Here is a 10301-nt window from a genome sequence, read left to right as displayed (position 1 = left end):
GTACCAATGGTTGTTGATTCGATCGGGATATATGGTTGAAGGGATCGTACTGTACGCTAACCAAAACCTACTGGTTCTTGCAGGCACTATCAGTGATACCTAGGAAATCATGGGGCGATGTTGTTAGGCGCTCTTACCATGATTCGATGGGTAAGTTGGAAATTGTTGTTCCGTGTCACAAGGAGTTGTGAGCCCACGACTAGCTGTATCCCTGAACCATTGAGGGTTATACAAGTAATGGATTACTAATCCCCGTTGAGATAGTTAAATTTAAAGAGTTAAATTTAGCGAAAGAGAAGTTGGACTTCTTAAGTAAAGAGAGTGGAATTTCCTAAAATGACATAGGGATGGGCATTTTTGGAAATCACTGAATTCGGATTCAGAAAAATTATCTTGACTTTAAAAGGTGCAGAAATGGTTTTTTGTGCACATTGGTGAAATCGGTTTATCAATCGGAGTCAAGATGAATTTTATATTAATTTCTATAATAACAGGTTTGGCTTGTTGAGCTTAAGTTATGACAAATGGGCCCTAAGGAGTTAGTGTCCTATTAGACATATAATTAATCCAGTACAGAAATTATATATAGTAGATGTAGGGGATTTTGAAACACAATTCATTCCAAGTTGCAATTTTCGAAAATCTCATATAATTCTAAGATTGGAATTTTTGAATTCCTACTCCCCTTTTGTGAGAGAATTCGGTCTATGATTTTTCTGAAAAATTACATTCTGAATTGACAGATCAAATCTGTAAATCTCTTCAATAAACATCTGATTGATTTCTAGTGCAATCAATCAGAGGGTTTCTGTTTTCTATTCGTGGACCTAATTCAGGAGTTGATCGAGCAAGTCATCAGATCCTGGGATTTACAAGAAGAGCAGATTTAATCTGTTGGAGTCCATTAATCAAGCCATAGATTGAAGAGGTAAAATATTAATTGTTATTATTATTTTACTTGTAGATTTTAATCTTAAGGATTTGATACCCAATGATATGGAATCGTTCCATATCAGAAAAAAAAAATTTTTAAACTTCCGCTGCTCCGGGTATCAGATCTGACTGATCTGAAAACGTGTTCCAGCATGTACTGCTATGACAGCAGTCAACATTTCTTTTTCGTAAGCCAAGTGACCCAAATTCTTTGGAGTTAAAGCCTTGCTAAGATAGGCAATTGGTCGTCCTTCCTGCAACAACACAGCTCCCACTCTATTCCCTGAGGCATCACATTCAATCATAAAGTCTTTTTGAAAATTGGGCATTGCTAAGACTGGTGCAGTACACATAATCTGTTTGAGTTGCTCAAAGGCATTATCAGTGGACGTGTCCCATTGAAAGTTGTCCTTTTTCAGCAAAGAGGTGAGTGGGTGAGTAACCTTGCCATAATCTTTGATAAAACTCCGGTAGTAACCCGTCAAGCCTAAAAATCCTCGAAAGGATTTCAGGGAAGTTGGTTTAGGCCATTTGATCATACTTTCGATCTTTGCGGGATCTGTGGCTACCCCGTATTTGGAAATTATGTGCCCCAAGTATTCAATTTTCTGTTTCCCAAAAGCGCATTTGGACTTTTTAACAAACAAGAAATGTTGTTGCAAAACCAGAGACACCTTATGTAGATGTTGCAAATGGTTTTCCCAATCTCCACTGTAAATTAAGATGTCGTCAAGACAAATTTCCGCAAGAATGGGCGAAAAACCTCGTTCATCAAGCTCGGAAATGTGGATGGATCATTAGTTAGACCAAAAGTCATAACTAAGAATTCATAGTGTCCTTCATGAGTACAGAATGCCGTTTTCTGAATATCCGAGCTGTGCACCCTAATTTGATGGTAGCCGGATCGAAGGTCTAACTTAGAAAAGTATTTTGCTCCAAACAATTCATCCAACAACTCATCAATGATGGGAATAGGAAACTTATCCTTGATAGTAATGGAGTTCAGAGCCCTATAATCGATGCACATTCGCCAAGTATTATCCTTTTTCTTAACCAACAATACAGGAGATGAAAAGGGACTCACACTGTGTTGTATGGTTCCAGCTTCAAGCATGGGTTGAATATTGGGCGGAGAGGATCCAGGTATAAGTGGTATGAATGATCTTGGTCTCTTTGAGGGGGAAGGCCAGTTGGGTCAGCGAAGATTCCAGAGTAGCTCTTCAATAGCGCAGAAAACTCCTCAGATTCCCCTTCCTCTTTTACCTCAGTCTGTTCTTGCAATTGTAGGGAAAAAATTTGAGCCGTGGATGCATAAGGTTTATGCCTCAATTCTTTTTGAATTCGATCTGCGGAAACCAATTTTATAGGGGCAGAAGTAGCTCCTCGAAGAACAAATCTGCGGCCATCGACAGTAAACTCCATTTTGGGATTTCTGAAATCCCATATGATCGGTCCAAGTTCAGCTAACCATTGGATCCCTAAAACCATATCACAGCCTCCTAATGGTATGAGCCTTAGATCTGTCTGAAATTCTTTTCCTTGCATATTCCACTTTAAGTGCTTGCAGATTGAATTTTTGTGCCATCAGCCACCATTACTCTCATTGGACTGGTGCTTTGGATTGTACAACCAATCCGTTTTGCCACCACTGGGTCAAGAAAATTGTGAGTGCTTCCTGAATCAATGAGAATCGTGATGGCCTTATTTTTTATATTCCCTCGTATCCTCATGGTTTGATGGCTGAGCCAGATAATGCATGAACCGAAACAATAGGGTCCTCTGTTTCAGTACAGTTGGCATCAATTAATTCTTCTTTGCTTTCTTCTCCTTTCAATAAAAATATTTGTCTTTTTTTTACACTTATGGCCAGGCTCATATTTGTCATCACAATAGTAACAAAGTTTCTTGTCTCTTCTTTCTTTCATTTCAGCTGCCGAAATTCTTTTAATTGGAGGAAATTGTGTATTATTACCTTTTCTTGCTTCTGAAAAACCAGCTGGAGTTGTGGTGTTCCGAGTTGGACCCTTCACCTCCTTCAGAATCGCTTCCATTGTTCCTTCTTGCAGCAACGCTAACCCTATTGCTTGTGGCAAGGTGGTAGGTCAAAACATGGTGACTTGGTTCTTGATTACTTATTTCAGGCCACTGACAAAATAGTGCACAAAAAACTCATCTGGTAGGCCATCAGCGTCTCGAACTGTTCTTGATAGTTTCTTACAGTTGAAGTTTTCTTAAGTTTGGAGAGTTGCCCCATAGGACTGTCGTAAAGTGCTGGGACCAAATCTCGAAATCACGTCTTGAGAAAATTGATCTCACGTGAACTCCTTATTTCCAGCCTCATATCCTTGGAACCATTCCAATGCCTTACCTTCCAAGATGGAAGCGAGCCCAACCTTTTCCTCATCAACAATTCCGTTTGCACTAAAGAATCGACCACATTTGTAAATCCACCCACTGGGATTGTCACCGTCGAACATCGGAAAATATAATTTGGAAAATCTGGTTTGAATAGGATTTCCTCCGCCAGACAGAAAATTTACACCACTACGAGGCCCCGAGCTATAACTCCCATGTCTCGATTCTGAATTCTCTCCTTTAGAGGTGAATTGCTTAAATTTCATGTTCATAGATAATTCTTGTAAAGTTACCGCTTGTTTGTCAGATGATTCTTTCAGATGTTTGACAGTGTCTTCCAACTTTTGTTGTTCCTGCCCTCTAGTCCCATCCGCCATGACTGGTTGCCAAGATCGTGCTTTGATACCAATTCTAATGGCCAAGGAGAAGATTGCACATGAAGAAGATAATTCTGATAAATTTTATTATTGATATTGTTCTCTATCCCTTCCAATTACAATGCTATGCATATATAAGAAAATAAGAAACATTCCAAATCAGATCTTTGATCAAGGCCTGATATCAAGGTGACAAAACGGAAAGTCTCAACAAAATAAAGTACTTAAATAAAATTAGCGTAACAAATTCATTGTTTTTTAATGCGATTTGGGTGAATAATTGAAATCACATTTTAATTAGTGTTCGATTTTAATGTTCCTGTAGGTGATTCATTCACTTGTAGATTAAAAAAAAAAAAAAAAAAAAGAGCCAAGGTTGCGGAGGTAAGTGACAGTGATGGTTGCTCGATTTCTAAGTTTGATTTTCATTTGTTGATTGATCGAATTTCGTATAAAAATAATTGAAATGTCGTAGAGCTTTTATACATGTTTTTCCTTCAATTCAAGTTTTTTTTAAATGTTCATTCAGCTTGCTCAAGCCATTTAATGTGGTTTAGTATTGTATTTTTGTTACCCAAATTATCTAGAGAATTATAATTGGTGATTTTAAAGAGAAATTTAATTTGGTGAATATAGTTGGCTAAACTTGCTTGTGAAAATTGAATTTCTTTTAGATTTCATTGGTAGGAACTAAATTTAAGATATCTATTTTATCGATCAGATGGGTAGTTCAATAATCTTCATGGAAGTTGAGATTTGAGGATGTTAATTTTTTAAGGATCATGCAAATTTGCCGATTTTTTATTTATATATTTTTTAACTAGTTTCTTTAAATTTTAATCTTCTATCACAAACTATTATTTATTTCTCATAGAGTCGGTAGTACACTAGTACTTTGGGAAATTAAATTGTAGGTGCCATTTATTTTGATTTTTAGCATGCCAATATTAGTTTATCTCCAAACACAGAATAATAATAATTTTTGTGATTTTTCGTTGGTTTTTTGGTTTTTATTTCTCAAATTTCATGATCTTAGTTAGAATTGATGAGAGTTACGCCATTTTCTTGATTTGTGTAAAGTTTGTGATGCATATAAAATGTTACTGCATCGTTTTTTTTTTTTTCTTTTCAGACGTTGATAATTTTTTTCCTGAGTTACTAATATTGAGGTAGACAATAATGTATGGAATTTGGTTGATTTTCATGGCATGTACTGTAATTCAATGTATATTTTTTTGGATTTAGTTTTACAAATGACGATTGACAAAAGTTGAATGAGTGCGACGAATCGAATCTCTTCTGAATATAAAAATGATGTTCAGATGTTTGTAGCACAAGCTATCGAGTATGTCAATGAAGAGGGGAAAACAAGATGTCCGTGTAATAATTATTTGAATAATGGGTATCAGCCAATATTTTCATAACTGTACCAGCAATCAAACCGACAAACCTTTAAAAAATGGTTCAACTGATCCGAAACGGAGTACTGTTATTATATAAAAAATAATAATATAATATAATAACTGATGAGCATAACGTTGTTGATGCCTGATCAATTCCGTAGTTGGATACTAAATGTACGCCACAATCGATATTCCAAGGAATTAAGATGATGAACACCCTAGAATTATTATGCAAATATAAGAAACAAACACAAACATTATTAAGGACTTGAAACATGAAGATCATAATATTATACCGTTAATTTTTGTGAGAAAGAGAGCGAAGTCATCATAGAATTTTGATCAGGTGGTTGAATAAACGCATTGCTATATTCAATATTTTCTGGTTGTGAGTTTTTTTGCCTTTGCTTCATTTCACCGATACCTACAACCCAACATATGTATGAATAGAATGTCAGATATTGATAATTCATAAAAAAAAAATTATTAGGAATATCTTGTACCTTTGATTTCTTGAAACACTTCTTCAATGGACATTTTTTCAAAGTTTCTTAGGGGATCCTTTTGTTTTAGTATATTTTGGATCAAGAACTTTGCAAGTAGAATCTTGGTATATATTATCAATATGATCAGATTATACTTGCATGCTTAGCTTTGATATAAAAGTACGACCACAATCTAATCGTAACTTTGAAATAACAAGATCACTTGTTTTACTTTCAATCCACTCGAGGAGCTTTTGAGTTTCATCATCATTATCTGCACCCAAATCTGCAACATTTTTAAATGCGTCACACAACTTCTCATAATTTAACTGACCAGGAGTAGTTATCTATCCATTGTAACTGATCTTCACCCTCGTATACAATCTACGCACGTCCTTCCTCCAATGCCGAAATATATATTTCTCGGGAACGACCAAAAACTTATTGCGGATCAAAAATATAATAGAATGCCTACAAATTATTCCCCTAAACTCAAATAGGTGACAACAGAAAATGTGCATTTGTCTCTCTCAAACATAATTTCAAATATTTTTTGCTTAACTTTCTCATGCACGGTAAAATCTTCAGTAACCACATATCTCATTCCAAAAGACCCCTCGTCAGTGGATTCAAGGTCACAATACATCTTTCCTGTCAATTCTTGTTGAAATTCTTTAAATTTTACAATTGTATAATCAGTTTGAAATTGCCTCTCCATATCGAATCGAGTAACGCAAGGGACAACTTGGGAGAAAGACTTAAATCTGGCTTGGAACTCTTTCTCGACTTTACTTCTTAGAGCTTGCTCATATTGCTCCACAAATTGTTTTAAAGTTGTTTTTGAAGGCACATACCCGTCAAAAAAACCATTCATACTCTCAATCCGTTGAGTTGTTGACATTCCGGCCCAAAATGATGTTATGAGAAAACAAGGAACCAAGCGACTTCTCTCCCTAAAAAGCTCTATCAACCAATCGTTATATTGCAATTCATACATATCAAGCATAGAAAACCAGCCCTGTTCGTACTCATCTGCACTTTGTGATTCATACACAAATTCGTGTACAGACCAGAGTATGGAAGCCTTTTGAGAATGATATCCAAATTTTTCAGGTAATCTCTTAAGTATATGCCATAAACACCACCTATGTTTTGTGTTAGGAAATACGATTTCTATGGCATTCTGCATTGCCTTGTCCTGATCAGTGATTATCCCTTGAGGTGTCTGAAATTTCATGCACTCTAGCCATATCCTAAACAACCATACAAATATCTTTGTATCCTCATTAGAAAGTATACTACATCTAAGTAGTGTCGAATGTCCATGATGATTACATCGATGAAAAGAGCAAATGGCATATCATACTTATTAGTCAAATATGTTGTATCAAAAGTCACTACATCCCCAAATTCCTTATAAGCTTTCCTACTCCTATTATCTGCACAAAATACATTCTTTAATCGACCATCATCATCCAAATCTAAGCTAAAGAAAAAACCAGGACAAACAAACTGCATTTTTGAGAAATAAGCTCGAATAGCAGCTGCATCTCCCTCTCCAAGTCTTAATTTTCTGACCTTATCGATATAATTACAATCTTTTTTCAATAAAATTCATATTCTCATATCCACTTTTTTCAACAACAACCGAGTTAAAACACTTATGAAGAGGAATACCTGCTATATCATTCACCTCTAGTTGTCGTTACACATGAGCATTCAACTGACGATAGCATCGAAATACTCTGGATTTGGATGGGCTAATTTCATGATTGTGCTCGAGATAGACACTAGTAATTTCCATACTCCAGTAGCATCTGAACAAGCTGACAACCTAGCTTTGCAACCTGTTTGACTGGTTGGTTGGGGCTTCAATGTAGTGCTTGTATTACTACTTCTGCAACCTTCTTGACTACATGTGAACATAACAAATGTAACAAATCCTTTGTTATTCTTCTGTGAAGTTTTTTTTTTAACTAGAAAACCAACACGTTAGGCATATCTCGTGTAGAAATAAAAAACTTCATTCTCATTTTTATACTTCATTCCCACCTTGAGCTCAATCTCACTATCTTCCCCAAGTAAATTAGGTGTATCATTCATTAAACCACTATTTACTGAATTTACAACACCTACACAAAAAAATATTTTGCAAACTTACAATTACATTATTTTATGAAATCCAAACTCCTCAAAATTCAATTTCCATTTCATATTAATAGAAATGAGATGAGATATGAAATTACCTATTTCAGACATGATCAAGCTTTTCCAACTACAAGAAAATGACAACACTCCACTTATTCTTGGTTAATCAATTGAGCAACACAAATACAAAAATTCTGAAAGGAAAAAAAAAAACACACACACACACACACAAAAGATAATCCACCGATTCTTTGGTTGAATTCACAAGACACATCCATAAATAAACAACTTATTCCTACACCACATGATCCTTAATATTAGATAAATGATCATCGATTTCTGTATAAATTTAGAGCAGTATATATTGTTCACATGTATTTATTTATTATTCGATCAGATATGTATAATCTAAATTAGACTAGAAATATATGATGTTAACGTAATAGAGTCTGAAATAATGCCCAGAACTTATAAAAGCATTAGTTGAAAAGCCAAAAAAAATTCCAAATCTTTTTTTTTTAAAGAAAAAAGTCCAAATGTTAAGAGAAGTTAATTAACATTTTTCGTCGTTTCTTCTCGTCACACAAAATTAATACTCCTAGTATAAGCTTGTACCGTGTTTCGTTAACGTGGACAACCAATATCATAATTGATGGTTTTGTCTTTTTTGAATTAATATGCAGGCGATGACTATAAGCATACAAAATTAGAGCAAAAAATCCTATATCATCAACGAGCAAGAGAGATAAAATTTGTCGTTACGACTTTCGAATTGATGAAAGTTAATAAGCTTACACTTCTGCAGTGTGACCGAAGACTTCAGAGAGAAATTCCCCTTATTTGAACAAAATACAGAAGCCAAGAACCCTAAAATCACCCATGCACAAATTCATGTACAAAAACTAACTAAACTAAATAAAACAAATTCAAATTAAGCGTATTTCAAAAATACGGTGGAATATACTTACTGAAACTACTATAGTTGTCTGCTCCGTCCTTCACGGAAAGAGAAGAGGGAGGAAGGCGATCATGTATAATTATGGTTAAAGATATTTTTTTCACCCCCTATCAATAATGGGCCTTGTCAAGAGTAGTAAAAAAATTGTAAAAATTCAAATTATCGCGAGAAATTGATTATAATTCAATTGATGAGATTTTGATGAGAAAACTTGTAATCCTATTTGTAATTCTATTTGTACATAGCATTATCCATGTTGTCAAGTTAAGTTGATCAAAAAGTGACTAATTTATTTGGTGGGTCTAACTAATAGCTAGTTTTTTTCCTTATCTATCTCAAACTAATAATAAACTTTACAAAAATATCCATATTGTGTTTCATGATGTACACATAAAAGTGTGTATACAAGATATTGTTAATTCATAATTAAAAAACAATGTCTTCTATCCACACTTTTATAATATATATATATATATATATAGCCGTCAAAACGGGTCGGGCTTCCAAGAAAAAATGGCGGGTCGAGTTAGGGTTTTACTGGTCCGTTTTGAGTGGGCCTAAACGGGACAACCCAAACGAGCCGTGGGTTGAGGCGGGCGAGGCGACCCGCCTGTTTTTTCAAAAAAAAATTTTTTTAATTTTTTTGAATTATGGACATAAAAACACTATTGTTAAATAATGTGATTTTAAAATTTTAAAACTAGCATTTGATAGATTTTTCATATCCTACATAATTATTTTTTATTCTATTTATATTATTCATATTATTTTGAAATGTGATTTTTTATCCAAAATATAATAGTTAACATCAAAATTTTATATGATTTTTTTGATTATGACATTTATTATTTCTTATTGTATAGCATTATTGATATATTTTTTCCAATCTCAAATACTAATTTTGTTTTTTGAAATTTTTTTATTTTTTTTATATTTTTTTAAAAATTTTGGCTGGTTGGCTTGCCTAGCCCGCAACCCGTGACGAGTCGGGGGGGTTGGGGTTTTATGGCCCGTTTGGAGGCGGGCCTAAACGGAGCCGCGGGTCGTGACGGGCTGAGGCAGGCCGGCTCGTCTGACAGCTCTATATATATAATATAATAATATATAATAATATATAATTTCAACTAAATAGATTATTGATCATTTTTTATGTTTGGATAGCGTCAATATTATCCCTTCAGGCATGCATTACCTGGAAGGTACGTGATCCAAGTGTCCCATATTTGTTACAGTTGAGATATTTACATGAACATTCCAAATGTAAAATAATTAAAAATAAAAAAGGCCTGAAGGGTTAGGATCGAATTGCCCTTTTGTTTGAGATGTCATCTTGCAAAATCTTTATAATAATTTTTCGTATTGGAAATTTATTATTTCTTTCTTTCTTAATCAATTTCTTTAAGTTACTTATCCGCAATATAATAATTTCTTAAAGACTCAATATATATATCTATATATATATATATATATATATTAATTATCATGTGTGATAAGCTTGAGTATTTCCATGATTGAGGATATTGATTTTTGAAAAATAAAAATTTATTCTATCAGTTAGCATCAACAAAGGGTTGTTGTTGGATTAAATTAAGCTAATAGGATTGGCAAAGCGAAATTTCAAGTTCTAACTACTTAATTAATA

At 34.1% G+C, this 10301-nt stretch overlaps 1 protein-coding gene and 1 long non-coding RNA gene across 2 annotated transcripts; both read right to left on the bottom strand.

Moving 5' to 3' along the window:
• Positions 1–6031: 6031 nt before the first annotated feature.
• On the bottom strand, positions 6032–7071 carry LOC140889839 (protein FAR-RED IMPAIRED RESPONSE 1-like). Its single transcript, XM_073297572.1, has 2 exons — positions 6889–7071; positions 6032–6778 (listed from the first exon to the last, which is right to left on the bottom strand). The coding sequence occupies exons 1-2, from the start codon at positions 7069–7071 to the stop codon at positions 6032–6034; spliced, it is 930 nt and encodes a 309-aa protein (XP_073153673.1).
• Positions 7072–7253: 182 nt separating this feature from the next.
• LOC140886593 (uncharacterized) lies at positions 7254–8771 on the bottom strand. Its single transcript, XR_012151613.1, has 3 exons — positions 8670–8771; positions 8497–8568; positions 7254–7465 (listed from the first exon to the last, which is right to left on the bottom strand). It is a non-coding gene; the product is annotated as an uncharacterized lncRNA (long non-coding RNA).
• Positions 8772–10301: the final 1530 nt, after the last annotated feature.

Source organism: Henckelia pumila, chromosome 3, assembly GCF_033568475.1.
Source record: "Henckelia pumila isolate YLH828 chromosome 3, ASM3356847v2, whole genome shotgun sequence".
Lineage (NCBI taxonomy): Eukaryota > Viridiplantae > Streptophyta > Magnoliopsida > Lamiales > Gesneriaceae > Henckelia > Henckelia pumila.
The sequence above is the reverse complement of the archived record's forward strand: the minus strand, read 5'-3'. Positions and strand labels throughout refer to the sequence as shown.

Bases quoted from the DNA above. Each gene is read 5' to 3' on its own strand.
- LOC140889839 (XM_073297572.1), bottom strand. From the start codon at position 7,071: ATGCAGTTTGTTTGTCCTGGTTTTTTCTTTAGCTTAGATTTGGATGAT. The intron at 6,779-6,888 runs GTAATCATCATG...ATGAAATTTCAG, and splicing joins CATTTGCTCTTTTCATCGAT to ACACCTCAAGGGATAATCAC.